The sequence below is a fragment of the Paroedura picta genome, chromosome 4 (assembly GCF_049243985.1).
Source record: "Paroedura picta isolate Pp20150507F chromosome 4, Ppicta_v3.0, whole genome shotgun sequence".
Classification (NCBI taxonomy): domain Eukaryota; kingdom Metazoa; phylum Chordata; class Lepidosauria; order Squamata; family Gekkonidae; genus Paroedura; species Paroedura picta.
In genome coordinates, this window is record NC_135372.1 from 63,642,024 (window position 1) to 63,669,917 (window position 27,894).

The 27,894-nt window shown below is 40.5% G+C and overlaps 1 protein-coding gene across 4 annotated transcripts in view; it reads right to left on the bottom strand.

Moving 5' to 3' along the window:
* Window positions 1-27,894, bottom strand: part of PRKACB (protein kinase cAMP-activated catalytic subunit beta) — an 81,306-nt gene that overhangs the window by 30,963 nt on the left and 22,449 nt on the right. The window contains exon 1 of one of the 4 annotated variants that reach the window (XM_077333174.1): window positions 15,312-15,559. The exons of 2 other annotated variants lie outside the window; for them this stretch is intronic. In XM_077333174.1, the coding sequence (XP_077189289.1) occupies window positions 15,312-15,498 (187 nt within the window). In that variant the 5' untranslated portion in view covers window positions 15,499-15,559. Of the gene's footprint in view, window positions 1-4,771; window positions 5,077-15,311; window positions 15,560-27,894 lie in introns of those variants that run through there. One more of the 4 variants, XM_077333177.1, reaches the window with a different exon arrangement.

The following is a 27,894-nucleotide window of genomic DNA, read 5'->3' on the forward strand; positions in this document are numbered from 1 at the left end:
CAAGCAGAGGGGCCAATCGGAAGGCGCAAAGTGCCTTCCGATTGGGCCCTCACCAGGACAGACCAGAGTTCCAAGGCAATCAGGAGACATGGCTGCCAGTCTGCTCCTGACCACCACAGGGAGAGGAGATCAGCAGGGCTGCCAAGGAGGATGAGAACAGAGGCTGCGCCAGCCCTTTTCCACCCAAGGCTGTCCTAACTGTCATGTCCAACTGTAAATTGCCTCAGAACCCTGACAGAGCTGGCAGGAGGCTGCAGAGTGCTCCCCCTCCCCCTCCCCCCCTTCAGGCCTGCTGCGAAGGAGCCTCTGACAGCCCCTGACTGAGGGGAGGGAGGCCTTTCCAAGAGCAACGCAGGGGAGACTGAGGGCCTTCCTTTTGGGGGGGGGGAGACTTTCCCCTTCTGCCAAACAGTTGCCTGACAGGGAGGCCACAGAAAAGCCCCTTCTCACTTAAAATACTGCTCTGGACATGTTTCTTTCTTCTTTGCAACTCTCTGCAGATTTGAGGCCTACTGCACAGCGTTATGGAGAAGCAATAGGGTGGACACCTGTGTACTGTGACTACCCCATGTGTATTAGGGCAGAGGGGTATTTCGATGTCTGTGGCCTAATTCACACAAGAAGGGAAATGACACAGAACTGGGAGGAATTGGTTGCCATGTAATCTTCCCCTAAGAAAAGCCTCCAGTCTGATTTTCCCTTCACATATCTAAAGACATGGCTCTGGAAAGCTTATCTGTAACCACTATGCCACAATTCCCAAAGGTAAGTCCTGTCCCATACTCAATGAACATACCACACCACAGTTCTTGACACCCATATCTCCATAAAGGTAAAGGTAAAGGTATCCCCTGTGCAAGCACCGAGTCATGTCTGACCCTTGGGGTGACGCCCTCTAGCGTTTTCATGGCAGACTCAATACGGGGTGGTTTGCCAGTGCCTTCCCCAAATATCTCCATACCCATGCCCTCATTTGCCACCATGCCACCACAACCTGCCACACAACACACACATTCAACCCCATGCTCTTACAGACTGGACAACTCCTCCCCTTCCTCTTCCCACTGCCAAGCTCTAGCGCCCATTGTATTCTTGGATACAACGGGCTTTGCCCCTAGTTGTAGATTAAAAAAACCCCAATGACAATGGATGGATATTTAAGAAAACCCAAGATTTTGGAAGAATGCCCCTCATGTTGTCAAAAATATGCTTATTTCACAAATTTTTATGTGTTTCTATTTTACCTATGGAACTAATCAAGAAAGTTCCAGAGACAAGACTAAGCACAAGACTGAGAGCAATTCCACTTGAACAGGGGTCATTTCTGGTCAGACAAGAACTAGTGTATTTATCTACAAACACTATGCCTTTTCATGATAGGCTTTTTATTATAGGCATTGGGGGTACCACACCAATATTTATGTTTCCACTACCCTTTTCAGGTCTTGTTATTTTGCTTGCTTCTAACTAGGACAGTACATCTTTCAACAGTAAGATTTAACCTTTGGCCTTCACCTCCCTGTACATTAAAACCAAGGTATTTCAAAACTAAAATCAGCAAAATCCACAGAGCATGCACATCCAGATAAAAACAGATCCTTAGACAAAACAGCCAAGCTACCACTGCAACAAATTTAAAGGCCACATTGTCTGATAACATAGTTGTCTGATATAACATGTTTGGAATTTTTTAATGTGCACTCTTTTAGATAAAAGCATTTAAAAACACAGGACTATGGTCACCATGTGCAAGATTTACTGTCTGGGAACAGATACAAGTTGGGGAGGAGGATGGAGAAGACGGTACATGTACATGTCCACTCCAAACATGAAAGCTAGCAGAAAATATAAATATAAAAGCACTTTTGATTTTCCACAGCTACTATATACGTGATCATGCGTGTCAGTAACAGTTAGATTTAAACACCCACACACAATGCAGATGGGGCTGACAATATAATCCTCACGAGAGAAAGTGAAATGTGCTCTTATAAACATGGCATTAATTAAGTTCTGCTCTAGAAAGGCAGAAGGGCTCCCAAAGACCAGAGTAAGCTTCTTGGTGAGGCAAGCACCCTGGGCTAGTGCAGCAGAGCATGGCTAGCTACTTCCCCAGCTCCCATGGTGGGTCAGGAGGCCAGAGAGCATGGTGCAGCAAAGTATGGCTGGGCAGTCTTCCTTAGCTCTCCAGTTTACCTCCTCCACATGGCAAGTGCTGGGAAGCGGCATGGAGGAGGCAGAGTAGGGTAGCGGGAAACAGCCTCTGATTGGCTCTCAGTGGGGGAGTGCCGTCACCCTAATGGGGGGGCATGTCCCCCTGTGAGGGCCAATCAGAGGCTGAAATAATTAACCCAATTGATTCAAAACCTATGCCTCCTCTTGACAAGGAACTTTTAGATGGTTATTTCAATGAGGGAGGCCTTATAGTGTCTTTAGAGAGTTTGTCTAAGACTTCTATTTCTGCAATCATTTTATAACACATGTACATACACAGGAGTACACAAATGACAGCCAAATTACACACCCCTGCAAATGAGTTCTCAGGTGCCTTCATCCCCACATTATTTCCCTTTAAACAACTTTATAGACTGCTTCTCTTCTTTAATTTTGTGTGTGTGCACGCATGTATGGAATTGTCACACCAGCACCAAAGCCCGTGAACCTCATAACAACATTTGTTTCCCACTCTATCTCTGGGGACTCTGGATTACATTACAATGATATGAATACTTGTGATGAGTTAATGTGAAAATCACCTCCAAACAAATGTGAGCATCTACAATACTTCAACAACCTCAATTCATGTAAGAGTAATGTCATGGCTGGGGTGTGTGTGTGTGTGGATTCTCACACAGACTCTGTGAAACATCATGGAGCAACATCTGTACAAGAGGGAGAGGTACAGTATATATTATTACTTTTATTATTATTTATTTGATTCATGTTTTCAATTAACTCCTTGAGCATCAACACATTCCTAAACTTACACTTCTCTAAATTCGCTGAAATCAATGGTCTTAGAGAGATGAAACTCCGGTTAGGATTGCACTGTGAGCCATACTCTCTGCCTAGCCTGTTTCTTTACTGTAGAGTGATACCAGGTGGGCAGCTGAAAATCAGGAATACTCATCACAAGAATATTCACTGCCTTATGATCTTGTATACTAAGGTCACAAGGACTAGGAAATAAGGAATTATGGATGATAACCAAATGCTAAATACTCACTACCTGCTCCCCCCCCCCCCCATTCCATCCCAATGCACAGAACTGGTCACCACTACTCACACAGATAGTTCGGATAGACAGCTGACCAAGGCACCATTTGATTCAGGCTATCCCTCTCCTGATAGTTTTATTGAAAGCAAATGACATTATTCACACAAGTTCTTGCAGCCCCAGATGCTGGATGCAGTGTTCAAAAATCCAGTACAGTAACCTATCCTATATTATATATGAAGATACACATGCTGGATCAGGTCAGAACCTGCTTCTGCATATTGATTAATCACTGGTTGCAACAGCAACAAGTTCAAATTGATGACCCATAACAGCATATTTCATAAATGGGGGAAACACCCAAAATTGCAGTAAACTCTTTCCTTCCTAGTCTTTTGCAAAGATCACGGAGAAAATAGTGATTCTAGCTTACATTCCTTATTGGTAAGATTTTTATACTGTACTCTGGTGGATGCACATGCAGTTACCATGAATAAGACAGGCAGCTATCCAAATCAGATTCCTCTCCTGCATATGCTCAGCATTGCCAAAATACTGAGATTGATTTATTTATTTAAAACATTTCTATCCCACCTAATCTCCTCGCACTCAAGGAAACATTTCAGTAACCAAGTTTCAAGGTCATAAATGTAAGGATCACACCTCATGATTCGTCTATGACAACTGGCCTGGATCATTAGCAAGACATTATTTTAGCAACAATTCTTACGAACGATAGCTCCACAAAACGTCTTCAATTTCTGTTCTCATCTTGTCCTTTAGGGGATAGCTGCCAAACACCATGTGAATTACTTAAATTCTAGAAGGTGCTTTACTCTTTACATTACATTCTAATATTACTGAAATGCTTAGATTTCCTGTAAGGTAAACTTGATTTTGAGATAATTTATTTTGCAAGCTGAGACAAAATAACAACAACATTCAATTTGATAAGCTGAGAACAGCATCTGCCCTATTACCTCATCAGATCAGTTTTAAATGCTAGCACTTTAATTTAAGGATGAGAACTAAGACACAAACAAATTAGATGCTTCCCTTCATCATAAATCGGGGCTGGGGGTGGCTAGTATCTCTGGCATATCTTCTATAATCAGAAAACTGACCACCATTTACAGAAAGTCATAAAACACAGCTTATGAAAGAAACCAAGAAACTAAAATAAAAATCAGAATATTTATACAATTTTATTAACACTTGACTTATAAATAATATAAAACTGCATAAGCTAGAAAGCATTAGCTGTACTATACATTTTTGTTCTATTGAAAACTGCCATGATGGGAAACGCTGCATCCTAATACTTGAAAGACTAAATCATCATTTACTATAATTTCAAATCATCATTCATTATAATTTACTATGGAACTCGGTAACTGTTGTATTACAAAATACAAAACAAAAAACAGCCCACCCTCGCTGTGAATTTATGGCATGACTATTTCTGTGAATTATTATATATATATATATGAATAGGTAGGCAAAACTCTTGATTAAAAACCTATAATATTAACAATAATAATGAAAATAACTTACCATTCATGTTGAAAGGCTAGTTTTTGGAAACATGTTGCTAGCAATATTTGTCCAGTAAAGGGATTATTTAATCTCTAGAGTAAAAGCATTGCCTCCATAAACACAGCCACTAGACCTAAAAGACTAGCAAATCCAGGAGCTTCATGCAGGCAGCTTGAGATATGAAAAGTATCCAATAAAAATATCAACAGTGAATAGTAGATCAATATTTAGGATCTGAATAGTGATACTCATTAATTACTTGTTTTTGAGCTTTCACTACCTATACACATTTTAAAAATCTCAAAATGGCAGAGAAACACACACGCATGCCAGGATGTTTTAAGATGTTCTCAATTATATCAAGCACTGCTTGTTTCCATAGCAACCTTAGAGAAGAATAATCGGTTGACTCGTACCCAACCAGCAGGTTTTCCTAAAGCTTTAAAATTGTTTCATGTGCACAACATCTCTCCCCAGATTTTGCCAAAAAAAATTCTTCTTATTAATTTTTCATGCACAGAGCATGGAATTTTCTAGCAGAAGCTTTGTAATATATCAAATGTTTAGCAACTACTTGTAGAACACAACTTTTGTCACTTATAAATGTGTCACTACAGTGTCAACCAAACATGCTTTGTATATTTGATGATATAGTGCTACCCATTTTATAGGGCTTTGGCAAAGAAGCTGCATAATAAAATGATATTTTAATGCACATGATGTACTGTATTTTGTGCTTTTCATTAGTAACATTGTAAAATATGGCTACATTCTCATACTATAAATGGAAAACAAAATGGTTTCTCCTGTGCCATTCACAAACCCATGGCTGATCTGAAAGTTTAATATAAACCATTGATTGAAGAAACAAGTAAAATACTGGCTAAGTATATACACACTTAACCAGTTAATGTTAACTACAGTTTGTGTGGGTGCTGGTTATGTTCAGAAAAAAAATTAAGTTTACTGAACTATGCTTTGCAACAACTCTTAATCACTTTGCAGATGGGTTACAGATGTGTGGAAAGTGCATTAATCATGGCCCAGTCATCCTTAAGCATTTTAAATGTGCATCATGGATTGCAAACCTACTTTGGTTTCATACGTTGCAACCAAACTTAGATCAGTTTAGTTCTGATAATTTAGATCAGTTTAGTTCTGATCATTCTGGCAGGATGATAATTGTAGTCCATGGACATCTGGAGAGCCAGAGTTTGGCCATCCCCAGCTTAGGTGGTGATATTAACCATATAACTGAAGCATTGTTTTCCTGAACTATATTTGCAAAGAACTATTTATGCAAGAACTAAAGAGTGGCTCTGGTGAATCAGATATGGACCTAACTGATACAGCATCCTCCTTCCATACACTAGCCAGTCAAATGTACAAGACAACCAAAATGTGATGCCTGTGTGATAAAGATCTTAAATTAAGCATCGATCTAGTAATCTCGTAAGCTTTGTGAACTGAGGCATACTGCATGCCCGCTTCTTTAAAACTGACAGACATAAGCTTACATGTGTTCCATGCTCATATAATCAGAGAATAAATGTATGTCACAGTAAAATTTATTTTAAAAGTTTGTATACTGCCTTTCTGCCTTCATCAGGCATCTATCATGGCAGCTAAGAAAATAAAAACATAATACAATGTGATATACTATACTGCACTGTATTGAAGTCAGCTTATTTATTCCAAAATTTTCTATGTTACCTCTTCAAGTAACTGGCCTGAGGCAGCTTACAATATAAATCACGATAAAAGCTAAAACACTGTAAAAATTGTTTTAAACACAACATTCAAAAACGCAGCCAGAACATAAAACACAAAACACAGACCAAATTAGAAAGAGTCTTAAATACTGATTAAAAACTGACCATTTCTGCACGGAGGGGTGAAACACGAGTGGCTTCCTGCTTACAAACACAAGAGGGTAAATCTCGCATTTGCAGCCCTCTTCACGACAAGATCCCTCTCACGTTTTCCCCCTGCCCATCGCAGCTTTTGCCTCCTGACAAGGCTTGCAAGAGAAAACAAGCCGAACTTCTCCCTCAGCTCCTTGGCTTGTCAGTCACTGCAAGCCTCCAATCACAGCACAGCAGTTTTCTTGAGGACTGAAACTTCCCCCCCCCAAAGCCCAAAAAAGACTTTTGTGCTAATGGTTGGCATTAAAAACAAGGTACTCAGACCCCTGTATGATCAGGATATGGTTTTCATATCACCCCCCCCACACACACACACACACTTTCCCAGCTCATTTTCTACCTACAGAAAATGTAAACGGGGCTGTTTTTGACAGTTGTTAGAAGGCTGGACAGGTAACTGAAGCCCAAAAAGATATTTTGTGTAAATGGTTGGCTTTAAAGCAAGGTGCTCAGATCCCTGTATGATCAGGAGAAGGCAGACCAATCACCACCCCCTCCCCCTTTCCCAGCTCATTCCCCACCTCTAGAAAACAGAAAAGGGGTTATGTTTTGCCTGCCTGATCCCAAAAAGACTGTGGACACTTTAAAGAAGATTATATTTCACCTTTGACAATGCAGGTTTGTGATCATGCTGCAACATGGACCACACCATTTAAAATAAAAAATTACTTGGAAGAGGAAATGGGGAGGGAAGGCTGGTGTGAGGGCGGGACAAAGCTGGCTAGACTATCAGAATACACCAAAGAGTATGTGAATTTTTCCTTCCATTGTGGAAGCCTAGATAGAAAACAAACATTTTATTCTTATTTTCTTTTATTCTTAGGTGAAATGAGCTAAATACTCCCCCCTCCTTTTTCCTAATGCATTTAAATCCCTATCAGGCTCTGATACTTAAGAAAGTAGAAGAAAAACAGCATGATATGACACAGCAGGGGACACAATTCCTCCTTGCATATTACACTTTATTTTAAAAACATGTCCCAATTCCTGCTTTATTTACACGTAGATGGGGAGTTGAATTTTTGATCTCTAACAGAGTTAATAATAACAGCTTGGAATAATCCGGAAATAATGTGTGTGTTGGGGGGATAATCTTCAACTGGCAGCAAGCACACACACTGAGATGACATGATAGAGGTTGCCTGTGGTTTAGAGAAATTTGCTTTCAATAATCTCCTGGATTAGTTAATAGTTGAATAGTATGTAGCAGCCTTTCTCAACTTTTTGTGAAACCCCAGAAGTGGTATGATTGTGCGGAATATGGTTGAGAAGAATAGCTGTGGACAAGCCCACCCAGGGCCTCTCCCCTTCCAGGCTCATTGCCATTGGTGGGGTCAACATGACCATATATGGTCATATCACACAATAAATGTTTAACAAATTTTTCAAAATATATTAAAAAGTAACTTCCGCCCATGTAGTAAACCCTTCCATGGCAGTCAAGAAACCCCAAGGTTTCACAAAACCCAGTTGAAAAAGTCTGGTCTCTAGTATTATTGAAGGTTTACACAGCTGGAGTCAAATGGCTGTTGTGGATTTTCCAGGCTCTGTGGCCATAGTCTGGTAGTTTCATTTCCTAATGTTTTGCTGCGACCGGCACTTTGGCATGTGGAGAGGCCCATCTTGCCATTGCCCTACCTTCAAAGATGTCAGCCACAGTTACTGGCAAAACATCAGGGACTCAAGACTATCAGACCACAACCACACAGCCCAGGAAACCCATAATAACTAGAATCTAGGACTTTGCATATAGTAACACTAGCATATTGTATTGGTAGTACAGCAAAAAAGAATTAGAAACAAATCTTACAACCCTATCCCAATGCTGTAATTTCAGCCAGCTGATTTGGAATTAAAATCTGCAGCCCTTGAACACACAAGAACTCTGCATGGGGGATCCCAGGCTGTTCAGCCCTCTTAGAAAATAGCAGGCAGGGGGCAGAAGATGAATGCAAACTCCATCAGGTTCCCCCTTCAGCCATCGAGAGCAGGTTCCCCCCTCCCGCCTCTAAAGCTAGCCTTTAAACATGCTCTCTCTCCTTCCCTCCCTCCTCTGCCCTGTCCATGGGTAGCTACAGGGCCAGAAAGTAGGTGAAGGAAGCAAAGGAGAAGGGAGGAATAAACTGAATAGGGAAGGCAACAGAGCTGGGAGGGGGCATGGCTTGTTGTCCTCCTTGCTCTGCTGTTCAGTTACGGGAGAGGGGTTGCAGGGAGGAAGGGAGAACAGAGGAGGCAGTCAGCCTCCTTTCCTGACTCACAGAGGCCAGAAAACTACCCCACCCTCGCCTGACCTGCTAGTCTCACGGCTAACTGAAGGGAATGCTACCTTTTTCTCTCCATCGAGTTGCCTTTCCCTTGCCTTCCTTTGGCCTTTCCTGCCCGGGTCTCATGCCGGCGCTTCCTCCCTCCTTCTCCTCCCATCTTCCTGTCAGCTGTCATTACCAGATCCCCCCCCCCTCATCCCTACTCTGCTGTTCAAGTGAAGGGGGGAGTGAAATGTCACATCCGTAGACTTCTGTTTCACTTCAGGTGGGGGGGGGGACAGAGATGTTCCCACATCAAAACAGTACCACTCCAAAAGGTTCAGTAAATAATGAAAATAAGAGTTGGGATTCATTACCTAATTCCTTTGACAATACAATGAATTTGAGAGGCATAATTAGTGTAACACTAATTGTTGGGAGTACAAGTAATCCTCAAATAATCCCCTAAAATTAAGCTTTCTCAACTCTAACAATGCAGTCCCCAAAAGAATTACAGTCCACTGAAGTCATGGGACTTAGAAAGGTTTAGTATTACACTGTATTGCCATTCACCATGAATGAAAGTTTTCTTCATATGGGGGTGGGGGGGGGAGGTGAAGGCAGCAGTGAATAAGGAAGAGATGCAGTGACTCAATCAAGGAAGCCACAACCTTCAGTTTGCAAGACCTGAGTGAAACTGTTACCAATAAGACTCACAACTTTATTGCACTTAACACACACAAGAGAAAAAGGCAAGTTGTTCTTTTGTGTACAAAATTTAAACTGCTAACATCAACCAGCCATCTGTGGGTCATCTTCCTAAAATATAGTTTTAGGCTTTGCTAATACATTCATATGTACCTTTCTTTCTATAATAGACAAGATTTTAAAGCCAACTTGTGATATTCTAATTAATCTCTAATCTAATCTTAAATTCATTTGATGTTCTTTTCTTATTACTATTACCTGACTCCTCAAAATGTTTTCATTTTTAAAACTAAGAATGTATTACTTTGGATAAATGTGTTAGTTCATCTTCATTACATTTAGCTCCTTTTTAACCCTTTCATGTTCCCAATTTTTTAAAAAAATCTGTAATTTCTTTCAAATATTCAAAATAATCTACATCAATAGGAAAGTGATCTGTTCTCCAACATCAATCCAAATAAGTTAAACAATATGTTCGTTTGGAATAAATCTTTAAGAAATAATAAATAAACCAATAATTAAAATATAAGTGACTAATAATCTTACTTATGACTTCATTGCTATTAGAATCTAATAATATCCTTTAAGGATTATAAGTTTTCTACATACAGTTTAATATAACAACCAGTTAAGGCATTATAATCAGCAACTAGATTCAGGCTCCCACCCGCTGTGCAGTCACTAGAAATGTCCTGTAACAGCTGGTTCAGTATTTCTGCCTTACAATGATTTTAAGTAATTAACAGAACAAACAATTCAACAAAAGCTTTTAGTACTAATCCCTCTTTTAACTCATGCCAGCAATGAAGTAAAATGTTTTAAAACTGATTCTAGTCATGCTAAACATGTAGCAGATTCAGACAGGTGAGGAAGTACAGAAATCAGTACTTTAACAACAGATACATTTATAATTAATTCAAACAATTAATGATAAATTGCTTAACTTCCAACATTCTGTGAAATACTTTGTCTTCTATAATCACCACTGCAAAAGTACACACTGGTCCTTCCTCATAGAAAGTGTTTCAGCTGCGTATCAAGCGCCTCAATATAACATAAGGCAGGATAAAGCTGCCAATCACATGTATATTAAAAGATATCTATCAGAATTATCTCAGCCTTACTTTCTCCTCAACATAATAATACTACCCTTGTAAAACATGAAGCTAGACCAGGTAGAGTTGGTCTGGTCCAGCAATACGCTTTACGTTCTTATGATGGTGTCTTCCTTTGCTGCATGCCTCTGAGAATTTTCACCTCTCTTATAAGAAGGGAAAGGTCAGCTCCTTCTCACACTGCTGTACCTTGAAAATGGGTCCCTCTGATTGTAAGAGAGGACTGCCAACCACTACAGCATTTTCCAGTCAGATATGGTACCTGTAAGTAACGTCTCCATTCCACACCTTAAATTCCTACACCAAGGTTTTACTTTTATGTCTCAAGTCAAACCAATGTTTCAGAAATTGTTCAAAATAATCCATCATATTATCTAACTCTACGTAACCCTATATGTCTATAACCCTTAAATCAGAGAGTGCGGCCACACACTGGTAAGACAGATCTTTCTACAGACCTAAGAAAAGCTTGCAGGCTTGTTAGGGAGGAGGGGAGAATATGAAATCCAAAAAAGTGCAGGTTAAATTCCCCCATAATGATTGGAGCAGAACTTGCAGTCTTCAGAAACAAATGCCTTCAGTGGCTGCTACTAGTAACCACAAGAATATTGCTAGCGTTCCAAGAGTTAGTTTCTATCGGTAAAAGGCAGGGGGAGGTGCAGGGTACTTTCTAAGGCTATTTTAGCCCACCATGAATCACTGCCAGACTATCATCTAACTTTCTGGATACTGTCTGGCCTTAAAGGTAAAGGTATCCCCTGTGCAAGCACCGAGTCATGTCTGACCCTTGGGGTGACGCCCTCTAGCGTTTTCATGGCAGACTCAATACGGGGTGGTTTGCCAGTGCCTTCCCCAGTCATTACCGTTTACCCCCCAGCAAGCTGGGTACTCATTTTACCGACCTCGGAAGGATAGAAGGCTGAGTCAACCTTGAGCCGGCTGCTGGGATTGAACTCCCAGCCTCATGGGCAAAGCTTTCAGACGGCTGCCTTACCACTCTGCGCCACAAGAGGCTCATTATTATTATGTCTGGCCTTACAGCTTGCTATTGTTCAAAAGCAGCCATGTCACAAAAGCAAGTGTAGTATAGTGGCCTGAGTTTCATAGGGTCTGGGAGACTCAGATTTGAAGTCCCATTTTAACATGGAAGCCCACTGGGTAATTTTTGAAAGAGTCATACATACTCAACCTAATCTACTTCAGAGGGCTGCTGTAGATATAATGGAGGAGAGGAGAATGATGTAAGCTGCTTTTGGTCTCGAGGAGAAAGGTGGGGTGCAAATTAGGTAGATAATTATAACAAGTTGTGGGGCATATAAAAAGTAGGTTGGTGGTGAGAAAGAAGGAAAGAAAGAAGCAGGGAAAGGAGAAACAAAGGGGAAAATGCGAGAAGGATGGAAAGAGAAATAGTGTGGGCAGTAGGATATAAGGAGAAATGAGGTATCCCCTGCAAGTCCTTTCAGATTCCCCATTGTATAACTTGCCCGAACTTTGGCAGCACCATGCAGTGAGCCAGATTATGCCAAGGAGAGGAGCAGAGGTGAACAGGGAAGCAGATAAAGGTTGAGGAGGCGAGAAAGAAGTAGGAAGAAAGGAAAGGCTATTGGGGCTTTCAGGAAAGAGGCAATAGCAGGGTAAAAAAAAAAATGGGATGCCCCCAACAAGTCTTTGAGTGTCCTCACTCCTATGCATATTACTTAAGTGGTCTTGTGTAAGCCAGCTAGAATACAAGCTAAGGTAGGATACAGGTTTTCAAATAAATTAAATAAAATTTCAGTGAAAGATAAAATTAGCATTTCTTTCATAATGATCTTATCTAGAAGGTACTTTCGGGCTCAGATGTCCTCACTGGAACTCAGTTTTATTGAATGAAGCACAAATAAGCAGCCTCTAAAGTTAAAATTGTTACATTTGGAAGCTGAGAGTGCAGAATACCATGTAATGCTTCAGACTTTCTGTTTTCTAGCTCTTGGAAATTAACAGAAACACCTATCATTCATACCAAGTTAAGTACAGTACAATGAAATACAAAATACAGTATTAAGCATATGTTTAAAGATATTTTACACGTTCATGCATGAAATTTATCTACCTTTGTTTCAGCTGCAAAAGTTAAACCTGAACACACATCAGAGTAGGGTCCTAAAATATAAATGTTAACTGCTTCTATGACACTGTGTGTTTTGTTCATATTTCATTCAAAATCTACATATGATTCTCTGTTTCAACAATGCTACATGCAATCTTCATACAAAATAGTTATTTAGTATTGTCTTCTCACATGCAAACTTGTTCACAAGGTTTAAGCACCATACCTTTCCTTGTCAAACAGGTCATGCAAGCAAGTATGCCTTAAAACTGACAAAAAAGTTTATGCATAAACTGGGGCAACAAAACATTTCCCAATTTTAATTCAAACCATGATATGCTCAGTTTGGTGTAGTGGTTAGGAGTGCGGACTTCTAATCTGGCATGCCAGGTTCGATTCTGCGCTCCCCCACATGCAACCAGCTGGGTGACCTTGGGCTCGTCACGGCACTGATAAAAACTGTTCTGACCGGGCAGTGATATCAGGGCTCTCTCAGCCTCACCCACCCCACAGGGTGTCTGTTGTGGGGAGAGGAATGGGAAGGCGACTGTAAGCCGCTTTGAGCCTCCTTCGGGTAGGGAAAAGCGGCATATAAGAACCAACTCTTCTTCTTCTTCTTCTTCTTCTTCAAAAGCTAATAAGACAATTATCTATTTAAAATTAGCATTGGTGGCAAAAGTCCCTCTGCTGATCCCATCCTTGTATATTTAAATACAGAAGGTAAGGGTAACAGTCTTCAATAAACTGAGTTTAAAACGCATTCCACTGAGGTATGAAGCAGCAGTAAGAGAGCTGTAAGCACCAATCATTAACAGAAACTGGAATCCAGCCAACATTTCCTGCTGTATATTTTTCAACTTAATTTTGGGAAATATAACCATATTTAAGTTCTGCTTTGAGTCCTTTAGTGGGTGAATGAAGATTTGGCATAAGTATAGGTGCACACAGTCTCTTCACTAATAAAAACTTAAAAGCCCTGCAAAAAACCTTCTACCCAAATGAACAAACGCTCTATACATTTGCTATATGCTAGATTTGTAAACAAAAGCAGGTGGGACTGCACTCATGTATGAATTTCATCTATGTTAGCATCTACACAGTTAATTTCCTCCTAGGCCTGCCCAAACTACCCCACTGGTACTTATTACCACTAGTGCAGGAGTTACAACTATCTAGTGATTACTGTCCAGAACAAAAGTCGGGACTTGAGTCTGCGTGGGCACAGCTAATCATTAAGCTCTGCACCCCAAAAAAGTATTTAAAAACTGGCTGCAATTAGTTACAACTGAGGGGAATGGATTTTATACATAAACACTGGGAGAATTAGTACCTTATTTGTCCTAGAACTGAGTGCTACAATTCCACAAATTAAATGGAAACAATAATTTTATTATCCATCAATATAGTCTCTATGGGAATAAGGAAGAAAGCCAGTTGTAAATAGCAAGCACCTCTTCTGTAATTTATTTTCTACTTTTAGTTAGAATAGTATATTTTACACAAGCATATTGAAGAGAACAAACTCTTCAATATTACCTAGTGTTTAAAGGCAGCTTCTTTTGGGTTCTAAGAATTCTGAAAGCCTTTCCAATGCCTTTCTAGGTCCTTCAACAAGATTAACAGTCCTTATTCTTATAGGAAGACTACAACAGTACCTGTTCAATGTATAAAATGTCTATACTGACCCACCTATATTTTTTATTCTCAAGGGATTGGCTTCCAATAAAAACATAAGATATCAGATGTTTTTGTCATACAAATGGACAGCACCTTGTCCCCAAAATTATTTTATCATAGAGTAAGTACAATCTGTTTATCAGCCTTCATGGGTCCTCAAGGAACTGATGAAGCATTTCATATCCATTTTACAATAAAAATATTTTTAAAACTACAGCAAATAGCAGAAAAGCAGGCATCAATACAGCTTGGCCAGCACCATTTCTATCAATTTAGTTCAAAAGGCCTCTGGAATATAAATATCTTCTGCTTGCTCTTGAAGACCTGCAAAATCATCTCTCTACTCTCACTTCCACAGGAAAGGTCTCTAAAGTCTGAGCAGCAGCAAAAAAGGCCCTCCCATGGGTTTTGATCAAGTTGTATTTTGACATATTTAGTTTCTGCAGGAAGATACCATTTCTTTCTAGCAAAAAAGAAACAACCCATCAGTTCTCACCAATACTTATGTCTGATGTAAACTGTTTTTAAAAATTATTCAGGATAGTGATGCATACCATTGTAACACAAGCGTTAACTGAACAGGGAAGAATGCAAAATGACAACACACTGACAAAAAGGAAGCTGATGAGCAATACATATCTTGTGACCTACCTGCAATTGTTTAAAGATTTTAAACACTACAGGCTTCATCCACCTGCTGAACCATTTAATTCAGCAGTTTACCTGACAAATGTTTTTTCTATATTTAGCTCAAAGCATTCTTTAATTCACCATTACAAATTAAGTAACCTCCACACTTACTTGATCTGTCCCAGAGTGCAGTAAGTTCAGAGAACTGAGAAGACTCATTTTCCAAAGGTACTTTTAGTTCATTTGCAGAGCTCTTGGAGTGCCTGTGAAACAGCCTGTTGGCGAACCCTTCCAGTTTCTGCAAAGCACTAGTTGTCCCTGTGCTCTGACTGCTTGATAGCTCTCGGTGAGCTGCCATCTATATGCATTGAAGGTTTATATTAAACAAAAGCAAAAACCACTTTGAACTTCCGTACAGAAGCCAAGTACGATGCATGTGTCAGACTTCCTGTATGCAGTGTGTTAAAACCTCAACTGCTGTTCTGCTTCCTGTTAATATAAAACTAAACTTCAAGGAGCTATTCTCAGCAAAGGCCTCTTGATATCAGCTCAGGGTGGTGACTAGTAAAAAACCCTATCCTGTTTGCATGCTAACTTTCCCTCTCTTTCCAAACAAAGGCAATGATGATGAGAACAAGAGTTTGTTAAATTCAAAAAGGTTGATTAAAAACCAGATCATGCAAATAAATGTGTGGGTATACATGCACACATTATAAATAACAGTAACCAGTTGTCTAACTTTTGTGTACTTTAGTAACTAAAAGTAATCTTAAATTGATAGCTCCATTATTATGGATGAAAATTGATGAGCATATCTTCAAAACCATTCATGTTAAGGAATCTTAAAGGCAGCTCCTATATATTCGATATATCTGCTGAGTTCTCTATAATGTGCCATTCATATTTATGTATACTTTTCTAGGCTTTTTTCTAGCATAAGTATGCTAAAAATAGTTAACATTTAAAATCAGTAGTTCTTAGTAACATGCTGACAGTTTTATGAAGGGAAGTGCTAGCATTTTTTCCTCCTTTATTGAACTGGCACACACTCTCTCCCTCTTACTCCAGTACAGGTTGCTGGAGAAGTGGGGCAAACAGTAGCTCTGCGGGAAAGGCTTAACCCACCATAGCCTTGTGAAGAGTTGCTCCACCAAGACAATCAAATACTGCCTTTAATAATTTCAGGATGTACAGCGTTTTATAGAAGTTCTATGGGAGGATAACTGGAGTTTCATTGTTACAATGTATTTTCAGTTAGCGAAGCTAGTGACTGTCACTGAAGAAACCCCCAAGGTCAGAATAGGCTTTCAAACTGGGGGTGGGGGGTGGGGGGGAGGTGTTGTGTTCTGATGTGGCTCTTCAAGTTTGAATTCCAAAGCCAATAAGAGCAAGGCCTGATTAGGTGTCAGTTGATTGGACAAAATCTTTCTGAGGGTGTTATAAGTGGCAGCTGGAAAAAAACAGTGAGGAGAGAGGTCACAAAGGAGAAGCAGAAAGAATGAAGAAAGCTACCATTTGAGGCCCTCCAAGAACTGAAAGGCTGAAGGCCAAGAATCACCACTGAAGGGAATCATAGACTCATCGACTTGGAAGGGGCCATACCGTCCAACTGCTGCTCAATGCAGGATCAGCATAAATTCCAGGATAAGTACCTGTCTAGCTGCTGCTTGAAGTCCACCAGTCATTACCTCCTTAGGCAGCTGATTCCAGTGCTGAACTACTCAGACTGTGAAATTTTTTTTCCTTATTTCTAGCCGATACCATTCTACACGTAGTTTTTAAGACCATTACTGCAGGTCCTATCTGCTGCCAGGAACAGTTCCCTGCTCTCCTCCAGGTGACAACCTTCCAAATATTTAAAGACAGCAATCATGTCCCCTCTCAACCTCCTCTTCTTCAGGCAGAACATTCCCAAGTTCTTCAGCCTTTCCTCATAGGGCTTGGTCACCAGGCTTTGGATCATCCTCATCGCTCTCCTCTGAACCCTCTCAATTTTGTCCACATTCTCTTTGAAGTGAGGCCTCTAGAACTGTACACTCCAGGTGTGATCTGACCAATATGGTATACAGTGGGACTATAGCATCTTGTGATTTTGATATGATGTACAGCCGAAGGCCAAGTTCACCTTCCTTACCACAGCATCACACTGTTTGCTCATATTTAGCTTACAGTCCCCAAGCACCCCAAAATCTCATTCACACACACTGCTATCCAGAAGTATATCCCCCATCCAGTACGCATACTTCTCATTTTTGTGACCCAGATATAGAACTCTGCACATATCTGTATTGAATTGAATCTTGTTCTCATATGCCCACTTTTCCAGCATGTTTACATCTCACTGAACTCTATATCTTCTGGGGTGTTTGCTACTTTTCCCAAGTTAGTGTCATTTGCAAATTTAATAAGTAGTCCTTCCACCCACTCATCCAGATCATTGATAAAAATGTTGAAAAGCACTGGATCCAGTACCAAGCCCTGTGGCACCCCACTGCTCACCAATTTGATGAAATACCATTGACAACTACTCTTTGGCTGTGGTTTTCTAAGCAGTTCCATATCTACCCATCCAAAAATCCAGTATGTAGTCTTCCAGTTTATCCATTAGAACATCATGGGGAACCTTGCAAAAAGTTAAACAGGTAAACAATATCAACTGAGTTTCCATGATCTAGTAAGCCTGTAACTCAGTCAAAGGACAAACCAGGTTGGGTCTGGCAGGACCTGTTGGAGACCAATTCATGCTAATTTCGCCAAATCAACAAATTGTCCTTCAGATGTTTGACCACTTTAAAATCTATTCCATTATCTTTCTTGCAACTGACTTCAAACTCAGTGGCCTGTAGTTTCCCGAGTCATGTCTCTTCCCTCTTTTGAAGACTGGGATAACATTTACTCCCCTCTTGTCTTCTGGTACATCTCCAGTCCTCCAAGAGGTCCTAAAAATGATGGACAAGCTCTCTCACGTGCACACCATCCAGCCCAGAGGATGTGAAATCCAACTCATTCCTCTTCCCCTTGCAGACAGGATCAAAGAGAAAATCAATTTTGCCTCCATTTGTTTCACCTACCTCCCAAGATATTCATATTCAGCCTTAATATGTACAGTTGTGTTCATGGCCATGCCATTTGCCCCCAAGTGGACCATAACAAATGCAGAATATTTTGGCATCTGTTCTGTAATATCTTTACTTTTTGCCCTTGGCAAGCCACACACCTCTTGGACTAGAGTAGGCTTTCTTAGTCATGGTTTTGTGAAACCCTGGGGTTTTCTTGATGGCCCTGGAAGGGTTTCCTGAGTGGGTGGAAGTTAATTAATTTTAATATATTTCTTAAATTTGTTATCGGGTGATATGACCACATAAGGGTCAGGTTGGCACTCCATCTCCTCCCAAAATGGGCAATGATGGATCTGGAGGGGATGGGAAGGAGAAGGGCCCCTGGTGGGAATGTACAATGCTATGCTTCCCAACATATTCTGCATAATAACACCACTTCTGGGTTTTTTTTCAAAGCCTGAAGAATGTTTCAGGGGGTTCTCAATGGCAAAAAAGTTGAGAAAGGCTGGCCTAGAGGGTCAGGCATAGCCATGTGATGTTCCATGCCCCTGAGCAAAGAGGGACCAATGACCAACACTTTCCTTTTCCTTCTAATGCCACTTCTTCCTATCCCCATACCCTCCTCACGCCGTCTGATTTTGTTTTGGTTCCTCCTCTGCTCTTGTTGCTGCTTCCATCTCTTCTCTTATAGAGGAACTTCAAAGGGGGAACTGTGAATACAAATTCAAAACAATGTACCCCATAAGGCTTCAGAGCTATCTGGGATTACTAATTCACTACAGGTGTGAATATCTTTCATATAGACTCTTTACAGATGTTCAATGCAGCAGCTGTACCAGTCTATACCATCTAACTGTATCTCATTTCATTCTGTATTTGGAGTATTTGTGTGTTTATTTTGCTGAACTAATAAATGCTGGGAATGTCTCTTGCCAATAGTTCGTGAGGTTACTATTTTTGAACTGGATATTTGTTTTTGACTTGGCTTCTCTTTATAATATCTCTCCCCACTCTTTCAGCTGTGTATATATGTCAGCTTGATGATTTATATACCCATGCACCTGATAAAGTAAGCTCTGACTTTGGAAAACTTATGGCTGAATAGATTTTGCAGTCTTTACAGGTATCACTGATTGTGACACTTAGTATTTTTGGCAATGGTTTTATTATACTATTTGATAATTCTCAATGCAAAGTTTATTTATCATTTCTCACCAGAATGCTTTGGTGTGTGACATAAATAAGTGTGCATGAAACACTTATTGTTTATTTATACAAAAATTTAACACCATACAGTGGTGGAGGATGAATTCTTTTCACAATGAGTTGTCTTTTATACTGGCTCCACTATTCAGTGAAAACAAGGTTTATAAAGCAATAACAAGATATCAGAAGTTAGGTTAAGGTTATTTACTTATGTGCTACGACCTTGTATCATACCATTAACAAAATTACATTAAATTGAAGAACTCAGGATTATTTTTCAGTAAAGAATTTAGGATTAGATTTCAGTGTAGCAAACAGAGGCTGGATAGCCATCTGACAGAGAGGCTGATTCTGTGAAGGATCAAGGAGGTGGCAGGTTACAGTGGATGAGCGATAGGGTGGTGAGTGTCCTGCATAGTTCAGGGGGTTGAACTAGATCAGTGGTCCCCAACCCCCGGTCCGGAGACCAGTACCAGGCCGTGGACCAGTCGGTACCAGGCCGCGCCTCCTCCTCCCCGGCTGCTGCCTTGAGGGCTGCCCTCCCACTCTGCCGCTGGCTCACCTTTGGTGCTCTCCAGCGGCCGCCATGGCTGGGGCTCCCCCTTGGTGTGGCACTGTGAAGCTGCTGCTGGCAGCGCCCTCCAGAGGACAGCAGGAAGTCAGGGAAACAAGTGGAGCAGGGGCTCAGGCAGTGGCAAGGTCTCTTGGCAAAAGACTACCCCCCCCCCCAGCCTCAGTAAAATTGCCAAGCGTTGACTGGTCCCTAGTGATAAAAAGGTTGGGGACTACTGGACTAGATGACCCAGGAGGTCCCTTCCAACTCTATGATTCTATGATTTTATGAATACTCAGAAAATATGATCATTAAATGACAAAATTCTGAAGTCTGAAAAATTATTGTGGCTCCTAAATTTTTGGACTGGCTTCTAGAACCCATGACAGGTTGTTAAGGTCCATTTTAAACAAATAAACTTTTCTTCACTACAGGTGTCTGACATGTATTTCTAAAATCCTACAGAAGTACTTTACAATATTATGTTAGTTATGAACAAATGCAGCCTTTCACGGTATTACCTCAGTAAGGCTTTTCTGAAGCTAGTAAAAGAAAAATATCAGAACATACTAAAACTTGCTGTAACTATTGCTATTCAGAAATATACAAACCATTTTTAACAGGTGTGCAAAAAATTAGTATGAATTTTTTTTTAATTTATAGGAAGTTATTTACTCCCACCCCCATCCCACCAAGTAAATTACAGGTCAAAATTTAAGCAAAGTCCTATTTCATGCACAATCATTTCATGGGACCATCAAAGGAGGCTGGAACAGGCACTTTTTAAAGGGGTATTTAGACATGAATGGGTATGGACTGACTTTAAAATGTTAAATGAACATTCCTAACTCCCAATATTTTTTGTAGTTCTGCCATTTTCCCAAACTGGGTGGGAGAAAGAGACATTTTAAGCTGGAATGCTATTTTTAGTTCTGCAATTCAGTATGTTCTATTTACACGTGTACTTAATGTTCATCTGTGGCGAACATGACCAAGAGTTACTTAAATGAATTGACTTGTTTCCAGAGTTCCCAACAATTAGTTCTATACAGAGGTTTTTGTTTCACACTGCTCAAACTCAAGCCACACCCAGAATATAACAAACAGCCTTTTAAAGCCAAAGAGACTTCCAAGCACAGTTTATGGTGTGCTCATTCAAAAGGATAACAAAATTATAATCTCCCCAGTTGCTGAAAAATCTCTCATAAACCTGCCTAAAGAAGCTTTTGGGGGGCCAGATTAACAAATTTAGCAGTACTAACAACAATTATTAATGTACAAGAGGTTAAGAGTCAGTCCAGGGCTGCCTACATCCACAACTGGCCAACAGATATTTTTAAACTGTTGGGAAAGTCTCTTTAGCTGAACAGCAATATAAAGATGAGACAGCAACATTTCTATAAATAGTAGCACCAAGAGGAAATTGTTGCTATGGTAGCACCAGCCACATTTCTATTTTAATTCAGAAGATATATACTGGCATCTACTGTCCCAAAACTGAAACTACAGCTATAAAGGGAAGGGAACTTGCCTAGAAAATTAATTTATGCTAAATGAGCAAAGGTTTACCTGAGACAGTACATTACATACTTGACAGGAATACAAAACCGGTTACATTGCAAAGAATCAAAACCCAAACAAAGAGGAGAATTTTGGTGGGTAGCCATGTTGGCCTGAAGGAACAGAACAAAGTTTGAGTCCAGTGGCATCTTTATGACCAACAAAGTTTAACATTGGGTACAAGCATTTGTGTGCATGTACATTTCTTCAGATTCGCTGTATTGTATAATACAGTGGAAGTTCAAAGCAACTTGTAAGATTTAACAAGCAACTAAATTTCAGGGCTTGAACAAGTCAATCACATAGTTACTTATCATGCAAGTTCAAACCATGGACAGTTTTATGATAAACCTTTAGTAATAGAAATGGCTTAGCTTTCTGAAAAGAAACTGCCAGCAAGTTTTAGAATTAGGAAAGGTGGTCTTTCACCAGGCAGGTTTGTTTGTATGGGTGTTTTGCTGCCTCATCAAGCTAACTTATGGCGAGCCCATAGGATTTTCATGGCAAGAGACATTCAGGGGGGGTTTGCCATTGTCTGCCACCACGTCATTATCTTGGTATTCCCTGGAGTTCTCCCATTCAAATACTAGCCAGGACTGACCCTGCTTAGCTTCCAAGACCTTATGGCAGTGGTTCCCAACCCCTGGGCCGAAGACTGGTGCCAGTCCATAGATCAGTCAGTACCGGGCCGCGGCTCCTCCTCATCCTCTTCCCCAGCTGCTGCCTCGGGGGCTGCCCTGCCACCGGCTCACCTTTGGTGTTCTCCAGCAGCCGCCATGGCTGGGGCTCCCCCTCAGCATGGCACTGCGCAGCTGCTGCTGGCAGCGGCCCCCAGTTGGCGGCGGGAAGTCAGGGGCACCAAAGCAAATGGAGCAGGGGCTCAGGTAGCGGCGAAGTCCCTCAGCAAAAGACTATCGCCCCCGGCCTCAGTAAAACTGTCAAGCGTTGACCAGTCCCCGGTGGACCACTGGGATCAGGGTAGCTTGGCTTATCCAGGTCAGGGTGGTCCAGACAAATCTAGGTCATTACAAAAAAGGGAGCACAGAGATCATTTTTATGGTTTCTTTACTCTGCTACTTTAGTTTCTTGCATAATAGATCCTATGAGAACACACCTCATCTTTTGCTCGCTGTGGCTTTTCTTATTCAGTAATATTCATTTCTACTAAAATTTGTTTCAATTGTCATGACTTGAATTGTCAAGTACTTGAAGGGCTGTCACATACAGGATGGAGTGAAGTGGTCTTCTGTTGCCCTAGAGGGTCGGACCAGAATCAATGGGTTGAAATTAATTTAAAAGAATTTTCGGGTAAACATCCAAAAGTAGTTCCTGACAATCAGAGCAGTACCTCAGTGGAGCAGGTTTACTTGGGAGGTGGTGGGTTCTCCTTCTTTGGAAGTTTTTAAACAAAGGCTAGATAGCTATCCTAAAAAGCAAAGATATCACCCTGCCAACAAAAGTGTGTTTAGTCATGGCTATGGTATTTCCAGTTGCAATGTATGGCTGCGAAAGTTGGACCATAAGGAAGGCCGAGCGTCAAAGAATTGAGGCCTTTGAACTCTGGTGCTGGAGAAGACTCTTGCGAGTCCCTTGGACTGCAAGGCGAACAAACCGGTCAGTCTTAGACCCATTATGCACGGGGGTTTTAGCGCACATTCGGGGTGGAATGGCGCCGACTAAAATCACGGATAACGCACGGAGCCGGCTGCAACCGGCTGCAGCTTCGGTGCATGCCGCCGAAAAAGCCGCATCAGTGAAACGCGGAAGAAAGCGCAGCTTCCGGGTGAGCGGGGCGCAACCAGAAGCGGCACCCGGATTGGCGCGTGCATAATCGGTTACTCTGGGTTTTGCCGCCGTCGCGCCCCGCCCCGTGTATAACCGGTATGCGTCGCGTCTTCCCCCTCCGCGTTTTCCATGTGACCCGAAATCGCCGTTTCGGCGGCCGTGCATAATGGGCCTTAGAGGAGATCAGCCCTGACTGCTCCTTAGAAGGCCAGATCCTGAAGATGAAACTCAAATACTTTGGCCACCTCATGAGAAAGAATGACTCCCTGGAGAAGAGCCTAATGCTGGGAGCGATTGAGGGCAAAAGAAGAAGGGGACGACAGAGAATGAGGTGGCTGGATGGAGTAACTGAAGCAGTAGATGTAAACTTAAATGGACTCTGGTGAATGGTAGAGGACAGGAAGGCCTGGAGGATGGGGTCCATGGGGTCGCGATGGGTCGGACATGACTTCGCACCTAACAACAACAACAAAGATAGCCATCTGACAGAAATGCTGATTCTGTGAATTTAGGCAGATTCTAAGTAGATGGACAGAAGAGACTGTGTTGGTACTTGGCTCTTGTGGTCCTTTCTTGCATACCCAGGGAAATACCGATGGCTGTTTTGGAATGAGAAGGGGAAGACGGGGCCAGTGATTCTGTTTTTTTTTTTGGGGGGGGCATCATCTGGGCATGGAATTGGGGTCACCATGCTGAGCAGGTAGTTGTGAATTCCCTGCATTCTGAAGGAGTTTGGACTAGATTACCCTGGAGGTCTCTTCCAACTCTATGATTCTATGATTTTATGACTTTTCACACGGCTCAAACAGCCAGTGAGCAAATATCTGTAAAAATTAAAGAAAATGAGCAGAGGATATACAATGGATCTGGGTGACATAAAGTAGGTTACAAGGTGCCTTAAACATTAATACCTGTCCCCCCGACATCTGACAGAGCCCATCTGAATGCAGCAAAGAAATCACACTTCCCTGCTACCACTGTATCAGCCAGTTCATGTCCAACTCAATTTTTTAGGGCATTCCAGCTCTTGTTGACACCGAAATTTATGCTATGAAATTTTCACGAACTCGTGACTATAAAAAGCTCCATAAAATGTCACAGCCAAAGTTATTTTGCTGGTAGATCTCTCACATACATTCTGATATGAATATGGGTTATAGAACATTTGCGCTATGCATGTACTTACTTGGCTGGACAGGTGATTTTGATGTGCTACTATAATGGGGAATACTATCAAATCTTAAGTGCATATGCTACATTTTTGTGTAATTCACAGCTAAAAGGAAACTTACTTTCAGAAACTATTTTATTCTATTCTCAATAACCCCAGCTTTAACAGCAGTGTAGTACACTAGAAATAGCACTTCCAGCACACAAAAGATAATTGCATGTGTACCTATTAGAAAATTATGTACAGAAGCTTTTGAAAACACAGTATTAAATTATGACTGCTATGGATTTTGTGTGTCAGTTATTGGGTAGCCTCAGATTACCAGTATTTCTGACAGTTTAGATTTTATATTTAAAAAAAACACTATTAAATCAGTCCTCAGAGGCATCCAACGAAGGTAGCACTGACTCCTGAAAGCTCATATCTCCCAAATTTTGTTGGTCTCTTAGCTGCTACTGAACTTAAATCAAGCCGTTAAATAAGCAGCTGCAGTCTGAGGGGAGGTGAAAGGGTAATACAGATGAACCACCTCACTAGACCTCATATCTCAAAAAGGTTAATAGCTTTAATATATTTGGTACTTTTTAAAGTATAAGTATGAAGAGTATAAATATGAAGACTTCTAAATGAGCTGAAATTAGGAGTCTGGGAAGGTTTAATTTTGATACACAGTGTTCTACACAAGGTACAGCATTCTCAGTTGACAAAACAGTACTTCTTATGCCCCTTTTAATGGCTTTCCTTAACCTGGTAAATCAAACATTTTCTTCCTGCAACTATGACAGTGTATAGTAAAGTGTTGGGTCAGAAATATGGGCCACTAATTCAGGTCAGTGGCTGCATATCACCCAAAATAGCCTTGTATATCCAGCTATAACAACCTAAACACAGGAGTATGAAATTTCCTGGCCCTGACAATATATTTTTTTATTTATATAAAGCATTTAAAATATGGGAAGTATCTACAGTAAATTTTTCTTTATATGTAAAGTGGAAACATATCCAGAACACTGCATAGCACATTTGAGAAACTTACTAAGGCAATCTTACAGAAAACAAACAGCAGTGATGATTTATAAAAGCTGAAGCATTCTAATCAGTGCACAGAAGCAATCTAGAGGTTTCTTTTTACAGGGCAATCAAGAATGTTCAGCTTCGATAAGGAGAGACAAAGTGAGTTTCTGAAGACAGGGCAGAATTTCAAAACAAACAAATAAATGGCAGAAATTATCCTGAGAGGGCACCCATTTTTAGCTGTAGCTGAAGCTAGCTGTGAATACTGCTGATTGACTGTTAGGACTCCTCACCCTACCCCCAAGAAGCTTATTGATGTTTATAACAATGAATATATATTTTCTTTAAAATAAGATAAGATGAGGAATGAACACTAGAGAGGGTTCCATACAACTCCCATCAGAGATCTTGAAACCCGATACCCAATTTTAGATCCATTACTGTAACCTATAAACATGTTTTAGTGATTTATATAATGATTTTATTATGTGATCGCATTGTTTTTAAACCATGCTGTTATCCACCCTGACCTACCCAGGAAGGGCAGGCTATAAAAATAAAATTATTATTATTGTTATATGTTTCCATAAAAAGATCATCATCACAGATCAAAAGTATAAGGATGCAGTATGATAGTTTTAGGCAGTCCATAGGCCTGAGCAGTCATTCTTCAGTGAAAAAAATTTTCCAAGCAGTTCTGAATTGGCTCTGCCTTAATCTGAAATGAATCTAAGACACAGCATAAGTACTTCCAAGAACAATAGCACTAAAAGCACTCTAAGTTAAATGTAGTATGCATATGGACTGTAGTAGCATAGTCTACCTTTTTTGTATGCTGTCATTAGGATGTTAAGTTTACAGTGCCTTTATATCTTAATATTTAAACGAAGTGTCATTCCTTTCACTGCCAGGTCTTCCAATACAAATAATTTGCAAATAGTTTTGAGTTTATTTCAACATTTCAACCATACTGAGTGCGCTTTGTTAATTTTTTTTCCAAATTAAGTAGTTCAAAGTCAGCTACTTGACACTACTTGAAAAACTTCTGAGGTATTTACACTGCATGTGATGTTAACATGGCATAATTTTACATAATGCAAGTCAAACGTGCTAAATTAGACCTCAGTCTGTTTAAAATATGAGACAATTTTCTAAGACCTGCAATACTAATCAGTAATCATGGGGAAAAGTTTAAAAGGAAGACCTCCTTGTTGTTTTGCCATGTCCACATATAAACACTGTCATTCCTGTTTGTTCCCATTTACTTCTGGCTGAAAAGTGCTTAATGAAGACAAAAAAAATCAATGCAATAATCGTGTTCGTTTCCTGCTTTGAGTATGTCAGAATACAGGAAAATAGCTGAGAATACTACTTTGGACTATATATATATATATATATATATATATATATATATAGTCCAAATATATATATATATATATATATATATATATATATAGTCCAAATATATATATATATATATATATATATATATATATATATATATATATATATATATATATATATATATATATATATATATATATATATTTAAACTAAAAAAGAAAACTTTCACTAACTCAACAAAAGGCTTGACATCTAAACTAGCTTCAAAGCCCTCTCCCTTGACCCCAGGACAGGCAGCTCAAGGTGGCTTTGGGCTGCTGCTCGTAGCCGGATCAAGTGGGGCAGGCAGGGGCTGGGCAGCTCGTTATCAGGGCTGGGACAAAGCTTCTTAGCAGGCAGCCAGCAGGGCCCAACTCGTTAGCAAGCCTTCCACCATGACCCTTTGCCCAGGGCCCTCTCCAATTACCTGCTGCTGGCTCCAGGCACTGAGGTGTCTGAAAGCAAAGAGGCTAGAGTCCAGGCATGGAGGGTGGGAGCTGCAGGGGCAGGGCCAATCAGGGCAAAGCTGGCTGTACCCTGATTGGCCCTATTCTAACTTATCCAGCCGGACATGTCCCACCCCCCAGGCTGTTTCATAAATATATAGAGGGGCAACAATGGATGAGGATACCTCCAAAGAAGAAGTGACTGAAGTTTTGATAACTTCCTGCCCTCAGATCTTAGTGTAATCAGCTTTCACCAATTTTTAGTAGAAGAGTGCACAGAAGACTATATGTGGCCAGTAAACAGATGCCATGAATAATGATATAGCAATGGAATACGAACAATGAGCATTATAAGGACGGGAACTGCTTAGAAAGATCAAAGCCAGCAAAGTTCAGCAGTAACAGTTTCCCATTTTTGTTTAGATTACATTTTTGCTTAGAAAAAGTCAAATATTTTGATTAACAACAAAAGAAACCTTTTATTCTACTTAAAAATGCATAACTAAATTAGAAGCACATCCAAGGACACCAAAAAAATTCTTCTATTTGAAAGTTAAAAGACCCAAACTTTCTAGAT